Source organism: Trypanosoma cruzi, genomic scaffold (assembly GCF_000209065.1).
Source record: "Trypanosoma cruzi strain CL Brener 1047053517089 genomic scaffold, whole genome shotgun sequence".
Lineage (NCBI taxonomy): Eukaryota > Euglenozoa > Kinetoplastea > Trypanosomatida > Trypanosomatidae > Trypanosoma > Trypanosoma cruzi.
The window spans coordinates 104,337-127,805 of NW_001849567.1; the positions used below are offsets into that span (position 1 = coordinate 104,337).

Consider the following 23,469-nt stretch of genomic DNA (forward strand, 5'->3'; position numbering starts at 1 on the left):
TTTTAACATTCCTCGGCATATAAACGCGCCCACACAAAGTCATGCTTTTTGATCTAAAGGCATTGAGAAGTCGATAAAACTGCAAAAATCGCGAAAACACCAATAAAGCGCAAAGTAGAAAAGATCAGTCCGCACGATCCTGAGAAAAATTCACTCTTGACATGTTCGTAACATTCATCGTGTCGTGCACAAACTTTGATAAGTTGTCCTCCCTGGTAAGTTGCAGAGTGATTGGAATATTCTCACGCTCACATCGCTGAAAACAAGCAAAAGAGTGCAGCTCACGGTATGAGGACAAAACCACATGCCGCCGCGCCTTCTCATGATAGTAGCGAACACACAACGTGCTGTCATCCAGCCGCATTTGGTAACGATCATAAAACTGTGAACAGCAATGCTCCTTCAGTTGGGCCACTGTCATGCCGGGCTTGACGCACAGCTTCGTCTGGACACTCCACCCATCCGAATTGTTGTAGTGAACAGCAACGATGAATGGCGGGGTCTGTGCTTGAATTGTCGGGTCAGACGAACAAATCTCCACGGGATAATTCGGGCTGCCCATATTACTGCCTCCGTCGGTATTTGGGTTCCCACGCCGCATCGGCACAAGTGGTTGTGGCGGGTACGGAAATCGAGAGGGGCTTTTGCTGCTGCTATCGGAGATTTCAGTCTGCGTTGGCGTCATAACAGGTGTGGCTCTCGCCGTTTTTGCTAAATTCTCTGAGGATGCCACAACATGCAAAGGCGTACGCAGAGCAGAAATCTGAACAGATTGTCGCCGCCGTCGTCGCGAAGGACGAGGGTTGCTGCTGATGTTTGACATCCCTGTGGCGTCATCGGCGTATGATTCGTCCCCAGATTCCGCATCTTCTGATGATTCATTCGTTTGACAACAGCGATTCACCTTCGTCGTCTGCCGGGCATTCTTCAAGGCGCTGGCCTCAATACAAAACACGGCTTCATTCAGTCTCCCCTGCAACTCCTGCAGTCTTTTCTGGAGCGCAATGTTCTCTGCAAGAAGGGCCTGTTCCCTTTTTTGACTCGTTCGCAGCGCCTCCTTTACGCGTTGCCTCCACAGTACACTCTGGGCCTCCATCTCCGCTAGCTTCTCTTGCCACTCGACACTGTTGCCTTGGCTGTTACAATCTACCGTCTGCTCCGCAGCAGAACTCTCCCTCGTCACGGACGACGCGGCACAGACGTCGTTGCATGACTCAACAGTCGAACCATCAGCAACAGTCGTGGAAGTGGCGGCGGCAGTAGTGTGCGTTGCAGCGCTCGTGTCCGTCCCTATGCCTGACTTCAGTGTCTGTATCTCGGCCTCACGCCGCTGCAGCTTGCGGCGAAGGACAACAACTTTCTCCGCAAGCTGCACCGCCACTTCGCTCCGTACAGCTTCCTCCTCGCAAATTTCATCGGCCGGCATCCGGGAATACTTATTCAGAGAAACGCAATGACGCAGCTCGACGGGGTGCAGTGCGTCGCCAAATGCGGATGACGCAACGGCCACATCCGGTTGGTTACAGTCTTTGCCGTTGCCACCATCCATTATTCTCGTGGCGCCGTGATTGTGAGAACACAAAAGAGAAGTTATGTGTTTGTGCTGCGGAACAGAACCTCCCACTCGCCACAAGACGCAACGTGTACGATATGAACCCCGTCTGCAATAAGTAAAAAAAACAAGCGAGGAGGAGGGGTGAAAAAAAAAAAAAAAAAAAGAGAAGCCGCATTGTGTGCCACCCGTTACCGGCAACAAAAAGTGGTGGGAGGGACAAATCACAAAAAAAGACAAATTACAGAATGGAAAAAACAGAAAGAAAATAATAATAATAATTTATAAAAGGTCCATTCACGCCTCTCCCTTCATCGTCCCTTTGAAGCCTTCGTTTTCTTCATTCTCAAAAACTCCCTGCTCCTTTTCCCCCTTTTCCCTCTCAGGTTTTAGTCCGAATTAAACGCCGATTTTGCCTTCTGCAAGCCCCCTCGTAGTTGCGGTAGCAGCACCGATCGCAGCTGGGCGTAGTCTGCGGCGTCACCCATGTAATCTTGCGCCGCCTCAATGACGGCCGTCGTGTTGTTCCGCGTGTCGTCCAACGCCGAAATCACGGCCTCCTGCACATCATTCCTGCCACCCAAAGTGTTAGAAGCTGCAATCCCGTCGTCAAGTGCGGCAAGCACGTCGGTTGTCATGTCACGAAGACACTCACAGGTGCGGGCAAAACGAGCCTCATCCCGCTCCCATTGGTCCTTCTGCTGGCAGCAGCGCAACTCCTTCAATCGCATCTCGTACGCCCTCAAGGGGCCATCCATGTAACGAAGTAACTTCGCTCCACAGGCGTAAATGTCCGGGTCTGTCACAAAAAGATCGGTGATTCGCTTAAACGTCTCCCGCATGCGTTGCTTGTACCGCTCCACGATACCTTCCCGCACCCCCTCCGCCTCCTTCACGGAGGCCGCCCTCCTGCCAGACTCCAAAAATGCCTCGGGCATCTCGACATCACTAGCAATGGGAATGATATCACACATGTTTTGCTCTTCTTCATCCTCCATGAAAGCGGCGAGCAAATGCGACTCTTCCACCCCCTCCATTTGATCCTTGGAGCTGGCAGGAATACGGCCCTCCATGTACGCAATGGCATTATCCACAAAGCGGTGAAGCGATTCCCGTTCCAATTGTGTGTTTCTTTTCGCTATTTCCAGTAAAACATTCAACGCATTTGTTGTCTCGGTTACCTCCTTCAGCTCACAGCCAATAGAGAAATAATTCTGCCACATGCGCCAGTCACGGCGATTATTGCGCAACGCCTGGCTCATGGCATTAAACGCAGGCCGAAGTCTCCCATCACGCAGAAGCACCGACGCAAGATTATTCCACGCGTACGCATCATTTGGTTGAATTTGACAAACACGCGTAAAGGCTTCCCCACTGCGACCCCACTGTTCAAGCCGCATTGCCGCGTACCCGAGAGAAAACCAGTCGCCGCCAAACACAGGATTCAACCGCACGGCCTCATCAAAGTGCTCCACCACTTTGCTATACTCCTCTCGCTCGAGTGCCAGCTTCGCCAAGGCACGCATAGGGGCTGCGGATCGGTGATTAGACAAATCCCAAGCCTTCCAGAGATGTGACACATCGCGTGTTGCCTCTCCAAGCGCCACCCATAAAAAAGGATTGCATGGGTCGGTTTCCAGAAGATCGCGTGCAAGAGATTCCGCTCGTTTTCGCTTGTCCAGCGCTTTGCAGCACTTAATGATATTCTCCCAATCCAACACCTGTTCATAGGCATCAAGGGCTGTTTTAAAGAGTTTCTCCTCGTAGCAGAAATCCGCGTATTCACTCTTTAAATGCCAAATAGATGGATATGCCACACTATAAAAGTAGTCACTTTCTGTGCGGTGAAACGTCTCGCGTGTGGGATCGCGTGCTGCGGAAAATTGGTCCACCAACTCTGTAATCTGCATAAAGGCTCTTTCCTGCACCCGATTGCGTCGACGTTCTAGCCGACTGCGTATAAGAAGCATTTGAGACTGAATCATAAATGGTGCGGGTGCGGGGTCGACAAGTAGTCGTTCCACATATGTTTGCATGTGATGCTGCGTTAGCCCATGATACGGATTGGCGTTACGGATGTCGAGGCAGAGAGCAAGGATGATTGCCTTGTCGACAGGATGCAGTGATTGCAGTGGGGGTGCTGGACTCTCTGGGGTCTCGCGCGGGCGATCAAGCAGATCATGGCCATCCTTTTCGCCCATAACAACCCGCGGCGCATCCGTCACTAATTGCGGCGTAAATGGCAACGCACTCTGCGCATTCATAACCATCTGCACAAGCTGATGTTCCTGCCACCGTGTACGCACGCCCATCATGGCACTCTCAGAGACGGAGAGTCCACTTTTTCGGACAGCCCGCCAGAACGTTTCTGCAGCAATATCGCGTCGGTGATAATAATTATGCACATGGCCCACCTCGAGGAGATGTTCAACACTGAGATCCTCATCCGGAAGAGCCAGCGCAGCATCCACACAAGCGGAAAGGTGAAGAAACAAAGAATGTGCACGATGCTGCAACACAAGTTGGTGACGCATATGAACTCGTAGACGCCATACGGAATAATATGGCACAAGCGGCTGCTTCGTACCCCGCACTTTGCTACAGACAACGGCCAAGACACACAACAGAAGGCCACCCAGTCGAAGACACGGGTGTGGCATCTCACCATCACTCACAAGCAGTCGCTGCACACACCGCTCATGAGGCACATCAGCCATAGTGAAGCGCTGCAGCACAGAAGCCAACCGCTCCCGCTCCGTCGGTACCAACTCACCACTGAAGTTTTCAGCATTGAAGAGTCGCAGTGCAAACTCAATCGCCGGAATGACTTCTTTTTCAAGTTCCAACTGTCCCCTGTGTAATTCTCTTTGCTGCAAATAATCCTCCACAATCTGGAAATATGCGTTAGCGATAGTAGAAGCATCCTCCATGGACATTGTAACACGGCCATCCTGCACGTACCTCTCGTCAATAACAACAGTCGGCAGCAGAAGCAGCAGTTCAGGAATGCTCTGCTGCATTGCGTTTTGCAGATGAATGCCGTTGACAATAACTCTCAACTACCGTAATCTTGCATTCGTTGGAATCATTGTTGTTGTTGCGCGGCCACATAAAATGGAAGCCACAAGAAACAAAGAAAAAAAAATAAAAAATAAAAAATGAAAAGAGTGCAGTAAATCACAAGAATTAACCGTCCATCCTTCCCCAGCGTCACGCACACAAACAGGAAAAAAAAAAGGGGGCATTGCAGTTTTTTAAAAAGTACGCTATATGCAAACATCATCGCCCCCCTTCACCTCCCAAAGGCCGTCAAAGTGCATACAAGACAAGTTCCACATTTAAATTTCAGAAACGACGGGCCCTTCAATCGCCACAAGAAACAAGACGCTAGCCGTAAATGGCTATAAATGACATCTCTCGCAACCATATACAATCCAATAAGAAAGTAAAAAAAAAAAAGTGATGCATCCTCTCCCCAATGATAGCTCAACAAAGTCCAATGACGCTAACGACGGCAGAATTCGTGTGTGTATGTTCAGTCTTCCTGGTGGATAACACTGACAGTGTTTGTTTCCCTCCCCGCCACCATGGGCTAGGAATCTGCTCGTGTTCCCCCAACACCGCCTCTGCTTCGCGCCACTAACGTCCTCCGCATGACTGCTCCATTACCCGCCACACAACTAGGGTGCACTGCCACGGTAAAAAAATGGTGGTGGCGGTGTCTACGATGAAGCCCTTACCCGCCCCCTAGTGGATGAGAACGGCAACGGCAACCACCACGGCGGCAAGCACCCTCCATGTCATCGTCATTATCATCCGCATCATCATTCCCTGTATCATCCCCCGTCTTTTTCGTTGTGATTTGTTTTTGCTTCTTTTTCTCTGAGAGAAACTTCTTGCGATGGCAGTGCCATCCGAGAAGGCATGGGGAGCAGTTTTTCCCCTTGAGACCACGCCTCGTGCTGTGTTCAAACAGCCACAACGATTACCTTTCCGCCAGGCACAACGCGTTCAATGGCGGCGACGACAGCGCATTCAGTGGGGGGTGCCACCCAGATTCCTAAAGGACCACATTCCACCAACAAACACACCAATGCACCGTAGTAGCACGGCAGAATAAGCGTCAAAGTCAAGAAGTGGTGAAGATGTAAGATGCCTCTTTTCCCCCCAGAGAGTTACGTCGCCACATTTCATATCCCCGCTTTCATTGCTTCATTGCTCAAACCACACACATATGGGCCTGAAGGGCATGTGCCTTACACTGGCAAAGTGCCCCTCTCCGTTGCGGCTCAACAAACCCAATAAGTGAAAATTTTACTTGTCTGTCGTTGGGCGACGTCAAAAGCCGCTGCAATTTCCTCCGCTCCTCGAGTATATTTGCGCACGGCAAAAAAACAAAGAAAATGCAGATATATATAAGCAAACATCATAATAATCCCCTTAGCGGCTGTATTTACAAAATACCGCCCCGCCAACGACAACTCTCCCAGGTCTTCTGCTCCTCTCAAAAGCGTGTCACCATGACTGCGTTGGCCTCTCTTGTGTGAACTCCCCACCAATACTCACTGTGCTTGTTGTTGTTGTTGTTGTTGAGCAAATACGACGTGCCAGACCTCCTCCCCCCCGCTCCACTTCACACTCACACACTCAGACTCACACACTCAGACTCACAGACATCGCCTTCACTCGGTATGGCGCAAAAAAAAAAAAAAAAAAAAAGAGAAACCCGCAATTAGGTTTGGAAGACAATAAATACCTCAAAAGAAGCATATAAAAAAAAAATAAATAAATAAATAAATAAAGAGTACATTTCCCCTCCCCATGCACTTCTACCGCCGCCGAAAAACCACACAGCAAAATGTTCAAAACACTGCCATTCTGCTTTATTCTTCACCTTCCTTCTCTTCTTTTCTTCTTTTTTTATTTTTTCTTTTTTTTAGATTTGCCTTTTTTCTTCCTCGCTTTGCGTCCATAATTCTTTTGTTTAGAGTACCGACCCGTGGGCTCCATTAAGTGCAACTCGTGACATCACACGCCGTCGATTCAGCAGCGAACGGTCACCGCCACATGGCCCTTTGAAAAACCGTTGAAAAAAAAAAAAAAACAGTTAAATGAATGCTAACGATCTTGGCCACACACACACACACACACAACCTCTCCTGCTCTCTCCATCCCTCCCTTCGCCTACAACTCCTTGTGGGTCCTTGAAATATCTCCGGCCCCACACCTCACATGTCGTTCCCGTGAATGTGATATGTCGCATAGTTCCCACCAATATGATCGCAGCAGACGCAATTAAGCTCAATTTTCCCTCGCCTCATCGTGGTGAAACGGTAAAAGACGTCGTGCAGACGTTGCTTCAGCGCCGGAACGCGATCCTCATGCCGCTCCAATTCCTCGGATGTACTCGTGTACGTCACCCCCTCCGGCTCGTAGTCGCCTCGCGGTGAGTGCATCCCCAAACGTGTGCCAAACGACAAACGACGAAACTTCTGCATCAAAGTGAAGCGCCGTAAGCGCCATGCTTTAATGGGCACATCCAACAGAAGCAGCAACACAGGGAAAAGGAGTGAGGTCAAGAAATGTACCAGCGAAGGATAAAAAGCACGCACAGTGACCCCATCGCTTAGGGTGTTTATAACCACAAAAAGAATGCTCAGCGCGCTTGTCAAAACGCACGCGGAGACCAAACGAAAGGACTTAAAAAGATAACTCGATCGCTTGCCGTAGCGCGTCTTAAAGGAGAGATTTGGGGCAAGTGGGTAATGACGACTGATGTGCGTCCAACTATGAATTATTAGCCAATAATTCATCGTCAGCGCGATATAACCCCGGGTTGAGGTCATACAGAAGTCAGATGCCGACAATGCCAATTCCTCTACACTCGTTTGGCAAAGATGTTTGCCGCAGGTGATACCAAGAACCAGCAATGCAACAAGAGAAGGAACGTAGCGTAAGCACCACACCAACACGCTGTGACGAAAGATGGCAAGTCGTACAAAATAATTATGTCGTGAAGAAATAGTCTTCATAGGATCTACATCCGCATATGCGGTATACGTACATGACAATGCAAGGATGGGAATAATAACGTTGAGCTCAAACACGGTAGCGGTAGGACTAATAAGCAGCGGTAACCCTGTCATTAGGGCAAAAACATTCACAAGCGTAACGAAGAAGTTGGCATGAAGGGTAAACTCCACGCAGTTTCCAATTCCACTGAGACGAAGTCGTGCTTGACGAATAAGTGTTGTGACAATAGGCAAAATAGACGGCGTGGGTGAGGCCGATAAATTGCAGGAGCAAGAAAGAAGCTCCGTCACATTTTGATAAAGCGGCAAGTCCCGATTAAATGATTTTTTCGCGTTAAATTCGGAAGGCTCCACAATACGACCGTGACGGCGTAAACACACCTCCTCCTTCTCCGCCACAGGGCCGCGTCGAGTCGGTAACACGCCAATGGATAGATCAGACTGAATGAAGCTGCGCACGTTCCCGTGGTTAAAGGTGGAACCGATGGAAACAACCACCTCGTGATTGTCCTGAAGAATTGAAAGCATCGCACGTGTGGAAACACTATGAGCATGTGAAAACATCTTCACCTGCAGTGGAATAGGGTCCACGTGTAAAATATGCTTCCGGATGGCGTCAATCCCAACCGGCAGCTGTGCACGAATGCTATGATGGTCAAGTTCCACAGCACCCTTCTTAAGGGAGATGCAACAGTTCCAGTCCGTCTCGAGCCCAAGTCGATTGCCAAGACTCTTCGTACGTCGCTCGTTTTCGGCGCAAAAATACATGCAGCGAATTCCAGCCTCGTCTAAGAGAGTCATTGCACTTTCCACATTGGGACGAATAGAGTCACGCAAGCCAACAAGAGCGAGAAATACATACAAGTCGCCCACGAGAAGATCGAGGAGACTATCCATTGACGCAGGGGTGTCATCATCGTCTTCCACAGAGGGCTTTTTACCCTCATCCGCCAAATTCAGCGAGGGGTTGCCATGAGTGGCCTGCACCGCTGTAGAACCAAGCCCGGTGTTTAAAACGTCCTCATCCTCCTGGTTTGGCTGATCTGATTTTAATATTGGCAATTCTTCGGCGTCTTCTAATTGTCGTCGCGTTTCTTCTTTCGCTTGTGGTGAAGTTGGCTGCACACCACCATTGAATCCCTCCATTTCCAGGTCGTTTTTCGTTTCCGTCGCCCTCACCTGCACGCCGTTAGAAAAAAAATACTCGCTGTACCCATCACTATCCCATTTAAAATTATTCTCCAACACGGAACGGTATCGTTCTGGTAAAATCCGATGCGACACTGCCACCGTCTCAAGCCCCATGCATTCCTCCCACACCATCTTTCCAATGTGCACCAGTTCATCACGTGCTTCTGGATCTAATTCTTCTATAGAAACGCCGGTAAAGTAAAAGCTGCAGTTGTGGGCGACCATATATGCAGAACCCATAGTAAATGCATGCACAGTGCCGTCCTCGCCCGCCACCAGCAATGTACTAGCCTGCTCGGGATAATCATTGCGATAGCCAGTTCGTGTCTCGGTGTTGATTTGAAAAATACGTGCGAGAATACGGAATGAGTCGACAACACTGTCAATAAAACCGCTGGCACGTGCAATCCAATGCGTACTGCGGGCCCATCGAACCGTCCGATCACAAAACCGAAACTGCTCTGTCCATGTCTCCAGATTTTCCGGCTCTGGCAGAAGGGCGTGCAACAGCAAACAGAGTGCAACAGGTGAAATGTTCATCTGTCGCGCGTTGGACTCCTTCTCGTCAGCAAACTGCACCGCAAGGTCATCCCGTTGACTAGGAGTCAGCCTCAACTCAAAGAACAGCCTGTCCTGAAACCTCTTACGTCCCGCAAGTTTCTTCCGTTCCCTTTTACGCTCATTTGCTGTGGAATCTGCCACAGCCGCCACGTCATCGTCGTGAACGGGACGTGGCCCTCCGCTGCCGGTATTACCACCATCGTCCTCCGAGCTCGAAGACACGTCCGGGTGCTCGTCAGGCTTACACATCAGCATGACCACGGGAAGAGGGACCATGTCTGTCACCACGCCGGTGGCGTCCAGCAAAGAAACAACAGTCGCCATCCCAAGCACCTCCACAATGGAGGAGGAGAAGCAGAGCAGTTGGCGACCAGGGCGCTGACGCACAACGTGCCAGAGTGCCTTCCAGGTTGAAACAAACGAAAAACGCGGGATGCGATCATCCAGGGCGTTCACAGGCCTTGAAACCAAGTGACCAAAAAGCCGCTCCAGATATACATTGGCGTAAAGCACAAGTGCACGGTTCAAAAGGATGGCGTTTACCGGAAGTAGGCCCAGCAGTGCAACGGAAGGGTATAAAAAGACTCTCTGGCCAATCGGAGCGTCGAGCAACGCATGAAAAACAAATCCAGCAACAAAAGTAAGCAGCATGCCAAACATCCATACCAGTAGGAAAATGCGGTGAACAAGAAACTCCATCCTCTGTGATACAGATTTCGTGTTTGCATCACTCGTATCCATGCGTGGGTCCCGTTCATGGTCACTATCCTCTGTCGTATTGTCCTCCTCTTCCTCTAAGCTGTTTTCAAGAATTTGTGAATTTGGGCGCCTTGGTGGCCGCCCCTTATCTTGCAACGGCCGCAACACAATAGCATCCGATTTCAGTGTCATATCCATCACGTCCACAAGCTTGCAAGGACCAACGGGCTCAGTGTAAGGCCATGTACGAAGCTTTGACCCGTCCAGGCGTTTCGTGCCCCGCATCAAGAGAGATTTAAGGACATGTTTCAAACGTCCAGTGGCTACGTCGATAACAGCCACCATGCGAAATGCCTTTGCCGGCAACATGGCAGTAGATTCAAGAAACGCAGCCCGCCGTTCATGTGGGCTCTGTCGTGGCATCTTCATCATCCCCATGATACGTCGTCGCCAGCGCGCAAGCACGTCACCCATAATATAGGCTGTACGCATTTTCTTCTCCGTGATGCGCGCCCACAGTAGGTACACCTGCACCACCATGCAGAATGCATAAAGGACTGAAAACAACACTGTGCATGTTATGGTCTGTGCGGACGGGTCTATCACACAAGAAATAATAAGCATGACAAATGTGATAGCGACAGGTGCGCCTTGATGAAAAAAGAGGGCCGCAGCGGCGATACGCCCCATTTTGACGGATTCCTGCAGGTTTACCTGACTAGCATCCAGAAGTCCCTGCAGCTGGTCCACAATACGCTGCTCGTACGCACTGCTAGGAAGACTTGTATCCACATGGGCAATGCGTTGCAAAGGCCGTTGGATTTCTTCTTCTTCTTCCTTCGGATAACGTTCCGGTGCATTGGCCTCAACAACAAACTCCCGTTTCTTCCCCCGCATCCGTCAGGCAGTCAAAGAACAACAACAACAACAACAACAAAAACAACAATAAAGTAACGGACGCTCAAGGAAAAACACAAAAAGGGATACAAAAAAGGACAGACGGAATCGACACGTTTGGCTCACGTCCTGTCAGCGCTTCGGTGCCCGTCCGGTCACGCAGGCAACTACACCACCACCACCCTAAGGGCCCCTCACTTAAGTTACAAAAAAAAAAAAAAATGACCTGATGTAGATTCCCCTCAAAACATAAAAAGAAGGATGGAAAAAAAGATCAAAAATAAAAATAAAAATAAATGAAACCAGAGGCATATCGCAGATGGAAGTAAATGGATATTGTGTCAGCCATTACACCACCCCACTCTCTGTTTATTATTATTTTTCTTTTCATCCACACCCTCGTGCAAATGCATGAGAAGGTTCTCAAGTATTAGTAGTAGTAGTCTTACAGCCACACCCTTCTCTGCAAACTCCTCAAGTAAACAAATAAAAAGCAAAATTCAGAAAAAAAAAAAAAAAAAGAGAAGTCCTTTTGTTATGCGCCTCACTTTTCAGGCGTATGCCTTCTGCAGTCGTTCTCGAAGTGCGTTGTAAGACACCGGAGAGCAAACCGCTGCACTTTTATCAGTCATCACCACCGCCTCGTCCACATCGAAATTACGCTCCCCCGTTATCGGTGCAAGAATAGAAAGCAGCAGCTTTTCCATCCAAATCGTGTCCTTCGATGCTGACGTTAAATCAACCGCTGGCTGCAGAAGTGATAACTCGTCACTGTTCTCCGGCATGACACCATCTTCGTCAGCGTTGCCGTGAGAGTCAGAGACATCTGCCACAGACATCGAATTGGCCATTATTCGTTTCGGTGCATTGCCGTTCGATACTCTGCTACTGTTGTTGTTGTCGCAGCCATTTAACGTCAATTCATGTTGACGGGAAAGCCTTCTTGCGGTTTCACGCAGTTCCTCCAAACGAAAATGACGCAAAAGACTTCGCCCAGACGAACGCCACAACTCCCGCCGAAGCAGCTTCATGTGCTCCGTGTATATGGCACCCTTTTCTTCACCCATCACTCCCATGGCATCCACGCCAGTACCATCTGTATCACTTGGTGCCTCCATTGAAAAAACAACAGACTGAAGGCGCGCTACAACTTCAAGTATCCGCTCCGCCAGAAGCAACCAGCATGTCACCACCGCATCACCTGAAAGCGGGGAAGGGTCACCCAATTCGCACAGAGGCAACTTCTCCAAGACGCCTCGGCATCGCTGCAGCTTAATTTCGTGAATGTTCGTATTGTGTTCGATAATTGCCGCATGCGTCTTCAGCCGGTCAATAACTGTGTCCAGTTGGTCCATCCGTTCCTCAACGAGACGCATGTGAGATGCGGTGTCGGTGCGATTGCTACCGCGATGGCCACCACCACCACTGTGATTTCCTTCAGCCTCTAAAGCGTACCAATCATGCAAAAGAAAAAGACGCTCCTGCACGTACCGCTCACGTAGCCCGCCAAGCAAAAATTGACGATACCGCGCCAAATCGGCATAACGTTCCATGCGCAAATAAAGCCCTCGCTTCAGGCGAGAAATAAAAAAAACATAGTTGGCCCATTTAGAAAACGCAGTAACGCACGCCCGTATGTTGCGAGTACGATGTAAATACGCAAGTTCATGGGTGTCCGCCACCGACGTTGCCCCTTTCAGAGGTCTTAAACTCTCCTTTACTGCCGCAATTTTCTCCTCCAGTAGGTGTACCTCATCCATCATCATCATCTCATTTAACCCATCGACCTCCGACGACTGACGGCGCGTTCGATCTCTTTGCAGCCTCGCCTCCTTCGCCGCCAAAAGTGGTTGGAGAACGTTTTCCTCAGTCTCCATGGATGCCCGTTCGGTCATCAACGCGGCACGAACGCGTCGTCCCTCCGCTTCGACGGCCGACGTGCGTTGCATGAGTGTCTCCGTTAACCTCAAAGCGGATGACAACTCCGCATGCACAATGACATTGCGTTCGCGTTGCTTGACGCTCTTCTCGAGTAGCCCACGCAACGCTGAAATGATCACCCGAGTGCTATCAACGGTGGACTGCATCTCAGCTTGTATCGTGTGTATTGCTCGCATGGTTTTACATCGCCGTGGTGAAGCAAAGACGGAGTAATTCATCCCTTCGTTCTCATGCCTTGCACTTCCCTTTTCATCCTTTTCCTCCTCCCCCTCCTCCTCTGCTTCCTTCAAGGCCTGTTGCACTAATGCTATCTGCTCTTCATGCCTCGAGTGGAGTTGGAAAGACTCCTGCAGGAAGCCCTGTTCCTTCGCCGACACCTCTGCCCGCAACGTTGCCACATGCTCGCGGCTCGCCTTATTGCTCTCGCGCTTAAAAGCCAAGGCCCCCGCCTGCATTCGCAGCCGCTCGACCGCAGTTTCCAGCTGCCGAACACCGGACTGGAGAACCTTCACGCGCTGCTGGTTTTCCTCCATCTTGGCGTTGAATCGCGCAATTTCTTCGTGCTCTCGCCGCAGATCAGCTTCCCGCTGCAGCTTCTCCTGTCGTTCGCGCTCCGCCTCCACGCGTTCCTCCAGTGTCAACTCAGGCTCCTCACCGTCATAACCCGGTGGACGCTTGTACTGCGACTTTTTCGTCATGCGATTCACATAAAAAATACGACCCGTTCGCGGATGTCGTTTAAATCCCCAGACGGCACCGTGAGCCCCCGCTGCATGACCGCCACTCCGACCACTTATCGGCGAAGCAATGGATGAATCGTAAACTTTGTGCAATGAAGAAGACTCAAGAGGGGAACGTAAAGGTGAAACAAAAGAACTGTACTTTTGACGCTCATAAATATTCGCTTCCGTTACATGGCCCAGCTCACAAAACTCACCAATGCACGCACGGGCAATTGCATCCCTAATTTCCGTTATCTGAGTGATACAAATATTGGGCTCACTGCTGCTCCCGTCCACCAAAAAAAAAGCCTTTGCTTGCAACACCTTCGCAACAAGTGCAATCTCACCCGGTTGAATTCTCATGGCGGCACCGCTCTTATCAACATGCGTCACCCCAACAAGGATCACAGTTGGAGCGCGATTTATTTTCCCCAGCTTCGGTGCCCACTCCGCCTGTATGCTCTGCATAAAATCCACAGAAGACATAAGGAATACAAACACCACCACCGTCGGTGCCTCTTCTTCTCTCATCATGTCGGATGGCGCATACGCTGCCTGCAGAACAACGCGGATTTTTAACTCCGGCAGTGAGGGGTGCGGCAGTTCTAATACCCGTCGCGGCGGAACAGAACCTGTTGCTGGAAGTGTCGACAATAATGATTTCAATAACAACTGGTGCTGTTGTTCTTCTTCTTGTTTTTGTTGGGCTCTTTGCACCTGGGAAGGTGGAGCATCAGCCAGCAAATACACTAAACCATCCACTCCGCCAGCGGCATCACCGGCAACCACACAATTGTACTCCATTGACGGCCAGCACCGCCCCTATTGCACTTCTCTTTCCCCGTTGCAAAAGAATAAGAAATAAGAAATAAAAATAAATGACAGTTCCAAGCGGATAGAAAAAAAAAAAAGAAGAGGCAAACACTCCCGGAAGATCACCGGTGGGCTCCAAAACACCCGTTCAACCGCCTTGCACCCACACACACCTCCACCGACTCCCCACCCCCTTCCTTTCAGTCCTTTCAGAAACAAGTGCGTAAACCTGCACAAAACGTGCCACCGAATAGAAAAAGAAAGCAAGAAAAAACAAGAGACAATAATAAAAAAAGATGCGTTGTGAAGTAAGTAAACATGAGAGCAAAAAGAAAAACGTGGGCCCAATCGCAAAAAAAAAAAAAAAAAAAGAGACGTTGTGCAAACAGACATCACCCCAACTCCCTGTTTTGTCCCTCATCGCCCTTCGCCTCTTCGCCCCCCTCCTCCGCATTTCATGCCAAATCAAAAAGGCGTACCTGTTGCTTCGTTGCTGTTGCCTCGTAGCAACTCCCACACGCTCTAATTTATTTGTTCTCGTTCATAATCTCATTCCATTTCCATCAAATGAACGCTTAAAATTGGTTGTTTTTCTTTTTCTTTTTTTTTTTTTTTTTCCTCCCTTGCTCCAAAAAAGGTTTGTTTAAATATACATGTTTATATATATTTATATGGATGAATGCAACTTCAAAAAAAGAAAAAAAAAAACTTTAATTACTTTCTTTCGTGGTTGTTATTTTTGTCCTTTTTTTTTTCTTTTTTTTTTTTTGCGCTCATCCGCTCGTTCTTTTATTTCTTCGTCCACCCTCCCTTCTCCTTCTTCGCTTATGTGATATGCATGGCAGCGTCACCGTCGGCACGCCCTCATCCTCCTCCTCCTTCTTCTTCTCCCTTCACTCACTCACCAAATCCCTTCTTACAGCGGTGGAGGAGTCAAAGAACGCGTGTTCGAGTCGTCCTTGTGATACCGAAGTAGCCGGTTTGGTCGGTACGTAGTTGTGGAAAACTTCTCGGAGACAAAAGGATGATCCGATGGAACAGGCTCAACTGCATCAGCGCGCGGCTGCGGCTGCGGGATCAAATTCTCCCGTTTTTTCGCACTGCGTGTAACAACTGTTGTGGTGCTTGCCTGAATCACTACGTTGCCGCTGTCTTCATGGATGATGCGTGGTCGAGAACGAACTGTTGACGCAACGGATCGTGTATCCATGTGCTGCAGAGTTGTTGTATTTAAGTTCATAACCGACGTCGAAATGGTGGAATTCTCAAGCGGTGGTGGTCGACTCACACTACGCCGCGATGCTAGCAATAATGCCGGATTACTATCCCTCTGTGTTGACTCATCCGCATACTGAGCATTTGAAATGGAACTTGTATTATTCCGCTTCGGTGTGGACTGTCGATCACGGCTGACATTTTTGGATACCGATTTCCTTCGTGTGGCACTACCCTGGCGCGCAGATGATGGCGCTGACATTTCCTTACCTCCTCTCCGACTAGTTGTCTTCACGGAAGGTATTGCGACCGACGCCCCCGTCTTGCGAGTGATTAACGAGGCACGTCGTGGTGTTGCATTCACTGAGGAGACACCCGAACGATGGTAATGATGGTGATTTTGTTGTTCTTCGTTCTGAAGGAAAGCATGGCTATGGATGTGTTCGAGAGCGCTACCGCTTTTCGTCGCGGAAGGTCCACTTTTCCGCGGATTGTGCGGCGACAGAGACAAATCCGACTTCGACGACTTTTCTTGCTTCAGAGAGAGACTGGCAGGCGTTGTTTCCTGAGGAACTGATGCACGATTTTTTTGCGCCAGGGGCTCCGAGCCGGCAGCCCCGGGAGGGTGCTCCGTTTCTGAGCGTGCTCGTGTGAGGGGTGTGACACGATATACCACAGAGGGCGCCTCGACTTTGCTAATCGGTTTTTCACGTGCCCGACCGTTAGGTTCGTGATTTTTACCACCGCCGCCTTCATTATTTCCCTTCTCGGTGTTGCTTTTACTAGTGTAGACATGATGCTTGTCGGCAGCAGGAGCAATGGTAGTGGTGGCGGTGGTCGGTGCGTGGATGGTGCCACCCGTACTCTCCTCCGCGGACTCCAATTTGGAGCGTCGAATCATTTCGTCCGCCATAATGCGCTCTAACTGGCGGATGCGACTTTCTTTTTGTTCTACTTCACGGCTGCGTCGCTCCAATGCATTGGATCTTTCCGCCAGACGCTCCTCCAATTCTCGTGTGTATTCCTTCAGTAAATCCAGCTCCTCCTTCAGTTCCGTCACCAACTGTTCCATGTGCATCGGGCCACCTCTCGGAACATCGTACCGCAGCAATTCTTCCCCCCTCGGAATTCCCGCTGCAGAATCCCTCCTTGTGGCAGCTGCATCCCCTGTGGTAATTGACGCCAGTCGCATGTTCTCCGCCCGAAGTACCTTGACCTCCTCTTCCAACGACACAAGGCGCTGTTCGACAAAGATGTTTTTCCTCTTCTCCCGTGCCAGTTCTAACTGGAGAGTCGCCACGCCATTCTCACTGCCCGCCGTACTCAACTCCCGGACGGTTTCTTCAAAAAAGGCAGCACTGCCGGCTTTCGGCACCCCATGTCCCTCATCCAGCACGTTCCACGATGGGGGATTACTCACAACCGAACTATTCGCAGCTGCCGTATCCGCTGAAATACTATTTCCTAATGGACGAGTCGCGTGGAGGTCCAGTATTGGCACCAATGAGACCGCAGCGTTCTCTGCGTTGTAAAGTCTAAAAACGGCGTTCTCATGGTCGGCGCCTTCCACTCCCTCCATCGCCCCTGCTTTTGCGCGCGCCGCATCTCCGTCCTTTTCCTGGCCACTGCCTTCGTGCTGATGCAGGCTTGCACCCCTCCCTTCCAGGTGTCCTGAATGGCGGGATTTCACACGAGTTCGCTCACCGGATCCACCCGGTGTATTAGGCAAGTTACTAGAACCGGGAGTATTCTCCAAGATGGGCGTGGCATCCATGTTTTGTACTCTATTCCGCGCCTCTTGGCGCATGCTCTCCCACTGGGATCGACGGGACATTAGGGTTCGCTTTGATTAGGGGGCGGGGAAAATATATATATCGTGCAAATATGTGCAGGAATTTATACAAAAATTGGGAGTGCTCTCTTTCAATTCCTTATGTTCTCGTTTATTCTGTTGTCACTCAAAGTCTACTGCCTTCAGTGACAGCCTTTTACGTTCTAATGTTTTTATTTGTATATGTGTGTCCCCTTTGCTTGGGTTCTTCCCCAGCTCCCCTATTTATTTCACTACTTCTTTAGTCCGCCTCGCGGTAACCACGAATGGCACGCAAATAATAATAATAATAATAATAATAATAATAATATCTATATATATATGTATGTACACTTTATGCGGTGCAGTAAACAAGATAAAAGAAAAAAATAAAATAAAATAAAATAAAATATTCCTCTTCCCACCACTCATACAGAGAGATATATACACACACACATATATATGTATAGATAGATACGCAGTCGGAGGGCATCATTTCTTCCTTTCAGTGGCGGGGACAACACACAATGAATGGGGAATGCATCGTTAACATTTCCGCACAACATTTACACAAACACACGCATGTAAGTAAAGAAAAAAAAAAAAAAAAGTAATTTCTAGACGGGAGGGGGTTATTACCAAAAGGTGCCGTCCGGGGCATGCCAAAAAAAAAAAAAAAAAAAAAAAAAAAAAAAAACACGACGTACAGCCATTTTCTCCTACCGTAACTGAAGAGATTCCAAAAATAAATAAATAATATTTATATCGGTGCATTTATGAAGACCCCTCCTTTTTATTTTATTTTTTTTTTTTTAATGCGTTTTTCCTTTTCTTTGCTTCTCTTATTTTTATTATTTTTTCTTTTTTAATTTCGTTTTTATTTTATGTCTCACTCCGTTTTTTCTTTTGTTTTTTTATTTTATTATTATTATTATTTCTGCTACCGTCATCCCGCTGGTGAGCGACGTGAAAATAAAAATAAAAATGAGGAACCCCAATCCTTCTTTTTTCTTCCTGCCTTTTTTTCCTCTTTTTTTTTTTTTTTTTATATCTTAACGTGAGCCGCTACGCATCCACGTGCGCGGCCAGAAAAGAGGGACCCATAAATGGAGAAGGAGGGAACCGAGAAGGGCACGCATGTTTACATGGAGCTCTCAATGGAGTGAAGCACAATATCCGCGTTCTTTCCCGTCGTTTCAACGAGATCACCGTTCATTGCGTCGCTCCCTGTGGCCCGCACCATCGCCTCCGCCTCGCTGATGCCCCACGCCGCCATGTGTCGCCGGCACAACCGCCGTGCACACGTCGCTGCCGGGCAGGCCTGAAACACGCCCATGTCGAAGCAGCGGTTCACCTCCGCCCACGTCGGTGTGCCGCGGTAGAGGAGATAATTCCCCTCCACAATCACAATGGCCGCAGAGCCGGAGACGCAAATGTCACGCTCCTTCGGATCACCCACGCTGTGGTCAAAGGACGGCACAAAGACATCATCGTAAAGCGGTGCTCCCTTCTTGTCGGCAGTCTCAGAAGGCAAACGAATGGCCTGTAGGTCGCGGCACAACTTGCGTGCGTCAAACGTCCACTCCGCCCCACGTCGCGCGATCGCCTCCTCGCGGTTTGGCATCGCATGCAGAGTTTTGCGGTAGAGGTGGTAGCCATCCATTGGCATCACAACAACCGCATTCTCCGCATGATCGCGGGGATCGCTGGAGACTTTGCGCAGCAGCTCCCGCGCCTCCTCCGCGAGGATATTCGCAACGGTCGTCTTGCCGCTGCCCGGACGGCCGGCGACGCAGACAAGCAACCGGCGCTGTGGAGTCTTCTGGTAGCGCGACACGATGGCACACACCGCCTCCCGCAGTTCCTCCGCATTCACCACTCCACGATTTGTCATTGAACTGTCGTGTAAATTTAAAAAATTTCAAATATCCTCCTTGTTCCTTTCGGTGTCTATTTGGGTGTGTAAAGGCTTCGCTGCCGCCGCCGCAGGGGAAGAAAGCACGGCCCCGCATACACACACGCAGCCGCAGAAGGCAGAAGGGAGAGAGATGGATATGTGCATGTCACACAAGAGGGAAGGGAAAAAGAAAAGGAAAAAACATAAACGAAGCAAAGAATGACCGTCGCACAAAGACACAGAGAGAGAGAGAGAGAGAGGAAGAAAAAGGCAGCAAAAAAAAAAAAGAAAGGGGGAGGGGGGCACACATGCCAGAAATCCGTACACGATGCCCCTGTTTACACGTGACATAAAAAAAAAACACACAAACAAACAAACAAAAAAAAAAATGCATGAATAAAGTTAGTCAGAGTGGAAAGAAAAAATAAATAAATAAATGAGACATCCCAAAGGTGCCTTTTTTTTCCTTTTTTTTTACTTTCAGCACTCGGTCACTCCGGTTGTTTCTTTCGTTCCCTGCACTAATTCTCCACTAGCCCTTCTGTCTGCCTTGCACGCCTCCCAGAGTTTAAACACCCACATAAAAAAAAAAAAAACACGGGCTTTCTCAATATCGCCGCTACGAATGCAACAGGAAAAGAAAAAAAAAAAGCGGTTGGTTCAATGCGCATTGACATTTACCGACGAATTACACGGGATCTTCTAAGCCGTCTTCATCTCGGGAGTTGCGTGGGGCTCACACTTCTTCGATTCCCCAAACGGGGCGGTGTCGCTACCGGTGGGGAGTTGGTTTTTCTCGTTGTCCTCCGCAGGCAATGATACCTCCTCCGTCGATGATCGTCGGTACTGTTTCCGTTTGCCCGGCTTCACCCGTGGAAGGATTGCCACACCGCCACGCACAAGACTAATTGAGGCAAACGCTGCCATGAACATCACGTACATTGCAGATATCTGTTGCACATTACTCGCATACTCTTTTCGCTTCAAAAGCTCTGCCGATGGCAGCTCTCCAGGTGCAAGTTTTTCAAATTCCTCCGCGACAAGTGTGGCAGCCAATGCGCCGAGTGAAGCCTGCGCCGAGGCTTTGCCAGAGTACCCCGCACACACAAGCAACTTCTCTTTAAAAGTCATGCCAGCGCCAAGCTGAGCCGCAAATGTCACCAGCAACCGCACAGCAGTACTGCAGACGAGACACACCACAGCCATGGGAAAAAAGTCCCCATTAAAGATGGAGAGGATTCTGATCTTTGATCCCATCAGGGCAAATAAAAAGGGCATCATCACCTGGTCCCAGACAAAAGCCAACCATGAGCCAATATATTTCTTCTGTTCCTCCAGCTCTGAATTGCCGTCCTTGAGGCACAAGTGAGTTACAGTGCTTGCAAAGAAGACACACATGGTGCAGCCGCCCGCGGCAAGATTGAGCGCGTACCCAAAAAACACCATGGCAAAACAAAGTAAAAGAAAAACAAAGGCGGCAAAGTCCAGGGTGCCGTAGAAATGTTCCTTTTGATACCTCCCATTCGGCAGACGCTCCGCCTCGCGCTTAAGAATCTCCACAAAGTACATGAAAAGCACGCCAATAACAATGCCGATAATGATGCCGCCAATAAACTGAACTGGTCCCAACACAATTGCCACAGCAAGCTTCTGGTCATGGAAGAGAAGGCCTATAATAAAATTTGCAGCCCAGACCCCAAGCACAATTTCCATCCCAACGGCAGAAAGCATAAGGGAAATCGGCTTAGAGCTATGACCGTATCCCATCTCGTGAAGATATAGTGTTCCAGGAACCACCACAGCAGGAGACACGATGGAAGAAATAATCCCCTGTAGAAAGGCCCACTTATAATCGCCGTTGTAGTTAAATAATTTATTGGCAATGAAGCTGTGTGCAACAGCCTCACAAGCAAAGGGAAGCGTTGCTAACATAATACTTTGCTTCCAGTGCGCTTGAATGCCCTTAATTGTAAGGGAGAAACCAGCACGTGCCATGATAACCGTCAAACCCATTTTTGATGAAATATCCTTAAGCGGTAATACAATACCTGTCGTTAGGTAATGCTCATAAGGGATGTTATTCCACATAATCGCAATCCACAGCACCCCGACAAGTGGAGGAATCTGCAAAACTCGGCATATTAAACCCCCAACAACGGCAGAAACAATAACGATGACAGCCGGATCCCACACGTAGCCACCGGGTTCCACTAACCAATGAGGTAAAATGTTCCACAGTGCAAACCAACATAAAACAATTACAGCTATGCGCAGAAAGATGTTGATAACCGGTAACACCAGGCAGCGACCCCAAATCGTCACGGACAGTCTGCCGTACGTGTCACATCGAATGCCCCAGTAACATTCTCCCTCTTCCACCTCTTTGATCTGTGGCAAAAACCAGTTGCTCCCTGTGTACGGTAGTAAAGAGTAGACATCGCGCTTGGCAGAGTTCTCCGTGAAGTCCGCAATCATGACAAGATCCGTCTCGTTCAAGTCGTTAATCCTGCAAGCCAATGAGTGAAGATGCTCCGGTACCGCACTAAGAGAGACCGTGTTTATTTCAATTTCTGGGCTGGCCGCCTCATCCTGCAAGTTGTCCCTCGCGGATTCTCGTTGAAACTCCGCTATGCCCACCGCGTCCCTGCCATCCCCCTCGTCGGAGTGGCCCCGTTCCTGCAGCTCAAAGGCAGACGGAACCCGGTCCTTTTCCTTGTCAATTGGGCCTGACATGTTCCCTCTCTCTCCCCACTCTCACTCTGCCCTTCCCGTCTCTCTCACTCTCTCTATCTTTCTAAAGATATCCGCAGAAAAAAAATAAATAAAATAAATAAAATAAATAAAATTTTGCGACTGTACGCGTTAAGATCCTTCTTTTAAAAAATGAATCGCAAACAGAAGCGTGTGATGGCTACACTCTATATGTATATTTTATTTATATATTATTTGTGCGTGTGCCCCCTGACTTTCCCTTTGGTCCCTCCCGTCCAACAACACACGCACACGCACACGCAAACCAAAAAAAAAAAAAAAAACGACGGCAAGAGCCCAACACTATTTTCTTTTTTCTTTCCTTTAATCTCGTCTCTGTGCCTGATTGTACGTTTCAAATCACATAAATCAACAAACAGACGGTGTGGATGTAAAGCCGGTGTAAAATAAATCAGCAGATAAAAGCCCCACCCCAAAAAAAAAAAAAAAAAGAGAAAGAAAAAAAAAAAAGAGGGAAGTCCATTCACAAACACACTCAACCACAGAAAATTCCTCTCATATTAATATAAAGAAAATTCCTCTCATATTAATATAAATACAGGCACATAAATGTATATGTACTGTACGCAGCAATGTCATTGTGTTCGCCCCTCTACATATTTCTACGTGTGCTTGAGATCATTTCCTCTTTCTCTCTCTCCCTCTCTCTCTCTCTCTCTATATATAAACCTTCTTCCTTCCTTCCGCTAAGTGTATTACCCGTCCATGATGACTACGCAGAAAGCCACATGGACTTACAAGCCATCAATTGCAGAGAACACACACACACACACACACACACACACAGAGAGAGGTATACATATATTATATTATATTATGATGTATACATGCGACATACACGGGATGACATGTGACAACGTCTTGTGGGACCAAAAAAAGAAAAAGAAAAAAAGACTAGTACTTTCACTATTTATAATCACTGTAACTGTAATTCACCCCCCCTAACCCCATACTTATCCCTACACCCACCCACCCCACTCCGCCCAAATAATTGATAATAAAAGCCGCCCATCCGTTCCTCTACAATCCCTAATGATCCCTAAACCCTAACTCCGCTATCTTTTCCCTCTCCCCCTACACCGCCCTTCTTTTTTTTTTTTTTTTTCTTTTTTAAACGGAAAAGAAAAAAGCAAAACAAAACATAAACTGATGAATTATGAGAGATGCACCGCTGAAAAAAAAAAAAAAAAAAAAGAAAAAAAACGGGGAATTTTCGGCTCTTTCTCTCGCACATCCCGCAGACATTTACATTTTACATCGACAAATATATAAATTTATATACAACTGCCCTTCTGCCTGCATGCCTCCTCCATTTTTTTTTTTTTCCTTTCAAACCCGCATACACTCCCAGGGCAGAAAAACAACAC

At 48.7% G+C, this 23,469-nt stretch overlaps 7 protein-coding genes across 7 annotated transcripts, besides 39 other annotated features; all 7 read right to left on the reverse strand.

Moving 5' to 3' along the window:
* Positions 1-3,100: part of a sequence feature (heterozygous, Esmeraldo-like haplotype) that runs on past the window's edge.
* Tc00.1047053511303.100 (uncharacterized protein) lies at positions 125-1,549 on the reverse strand (the record flags this gene model as incomplete). The annotated part of the gene is made up of 1 exon (XM_812268.1): positions 125-1,549. One exon carries the CDS (start codon positions 1,547-1,549, stop codon positions 125-127), a length of 1,425 nt encoding a protein of 474 aa, XP_817361.1.
* Positions 1,818-1,842: a sequence feature (AT_rich).
* Tc00.1047053511303.110 (hypothetical protein, conserved) lies at positions 1,942-4,572 on the reverse strand (the record flags this gene model as incomplete). Its single annotated transcript, XM_812269.1, has 1 exon — positions 1,942-4,572. The coding sequence occupies one exon, from the start codon at positions 4,570-4,572 to the stop codon at positions 1,942-1,944; it is 2,631 nt and encodes an 876-aa protein (XP_817362.1).
* Positions 3,101-3,169: a sequence feature (areas merged during assembly that could not be assigned to a particular haplotype. This can correspond to areas where the two haplotypes were merged or to regions with more than two copies in the genome that were merged during assembly.).
* Positions 3,170-3,785: a sequence feature (haploid, Esmeraldo-like haplotype).
* Positions 3,786-6,745: a sequence feature (heterozygous, Esmeraldo-like haplotype).
* Positions 4,678-4,719: a sequence feature (A-rich).
* Positions 6,124-6,144: a microsatellite.
* Positions 6,251-6,277: a microsatellite.
* Positions 6,323-6,354: a microsatellite.
* Positions 6,429-6,517: a sequence feature (T-rich).
* Positions 6,685-6,704: a microsatellite.
* Positions 6,746-6,880: a sequence feature (haploid, non-Esmeraldo-like haplotype).
* Positions 6,781-10,932, reverse strand: Tc00.1047053511303.120 (hypothetical protein, conserved; the record flags this gene model as incomplete). Its single annotated transcript, XM_812270.1, has 1 exon — positions 6,781-10,932. One exon carries the CDS (start codon positions 10,930-10,932, stop codon positions 6,781-6,783), a length of 4,152 nt encoding a protein of 1,383 aa, XP_817363.1.
* Positions 6,881-10,151: a sequence feature (haploid, Esmeraldo-like haplotype).
* Positions 10,152-13,579: a sequence feature (heterozygous, Esmeraldo-like haplotype).
* Positions 10,950-10,984: a microsatellite.
* Positions 11,178-11,229: a sequence feature (A-rich).
* Positions 11,413-11,458: a sequence feature (A-rich).
* On the reverse strand, positions 11,484-14,399 carry Tc00.1047053511303.130 (uncharacterized protein; the record flags this gene model as incomplete). The annotated part of the gene is made up of 1 exon (XM_812271.1): positions 11,484-14,399. The coding sequence occupies one exon, from the start codon at positions 14,397-14,399 to the stop codon at positions 11,484-11,486; it is 2,916 nt and encodes a 971-aa protein (XP_817364.1).
* Positions 13,118-13,161: a sequence feature (CT-rich).
* Positions 13,580-13,880: a sequence feature (haploid, non-Esmeraldo-like haplotype).
* Positions 13,881-15,177: a sequence feature (areas merged during assembly that could not be assigned to a particular haplotype. This can correspond to areas where the two haplotypes were merged or to regions with more than two copies in the genome that were merged during assembly.).
* Positions 14,997-15,025: a microsatellite.
* Positions 15,145-15,177: a microsatellite.
* Positions 15,178-23,469: a sequence feature (heterozygous, Esmeraldo-like haplotype).
* On the reverse strand, positions 15,325-17,457 carry Tc00.1047053511303.140 (hypothetical protein, conserved; the record flags this gene model as incomplete). The annotated part of the gene is made up of 1 exon (XM_812272.1): positions 15,325-17,457. One exon carries the CDS (start codon positions 17,455-17,457, stop codon positions 15,325-15,327), a length of 2,133 nt encoding a protein of 710 aa, XP_817365.1.
* Positions 17,731-17,764: a microsatellite.
* Positions 17,820-17,845: a microsatellite.
* Positions 18,098-18,130: a microsatellite.
* Positions 18,175-18,199: a sequence feature (AT_rich).
* Positions 18,224-18,354: a sequence feature (T-rich).
* Positions 18,435-18,480: a sequence feature (T-rich).
* On the reverse strand, positions 18,575-19,327 carry Tc00.1047053511303.150 (hypothetical protein, conserved; the record flags this gene model as incomplete). Its single annotated transcript, XM_812273.1, has 1 exon — positions 18,575-19,327. One exon carries the CDS (start codon positions 19,325-19,327, stop codon positions 18,575-18,577), a length of 753 nt encoding a protein of 250 aa, XP_817366.1.
* Positions 19,571-19,600: a microsatellite.
* Positions 19,685-19,719: a microsatellite.
* On the reverse strand, positions 20,033-22,063 carry Tc00.1047053511303.160 (hypothetical protein, conserved; the record flags this gene model as incomplete). The annotated part of the gene is made up of 1 exon (XM_812274.1): positions 20,033-22,063. The coding sequence occupies one exon, from the start codon at positions 22,061-22,063 to the stop codon at positions 20,033-20,035; it is 2,031 nt and encodes a 676-aa protein (XP_817367.1).
* Positions 22,066-22,126: a sequence feature (CT-rich).
* Positions 22,141-22,179: a sequence feature (AT_rich).
* Positions 22,256-22,278: a sequence feature (AT_rich).
* Positions 22,517-22,552: a microsatellite.
* Positions 22,728-22,761: a microsatellite.
* Positions 22,860-22,888: a microsatellite.
* Positions 23,188-23,214: a microsatellite.
* Positions 23,277-23,305: a microsatellite.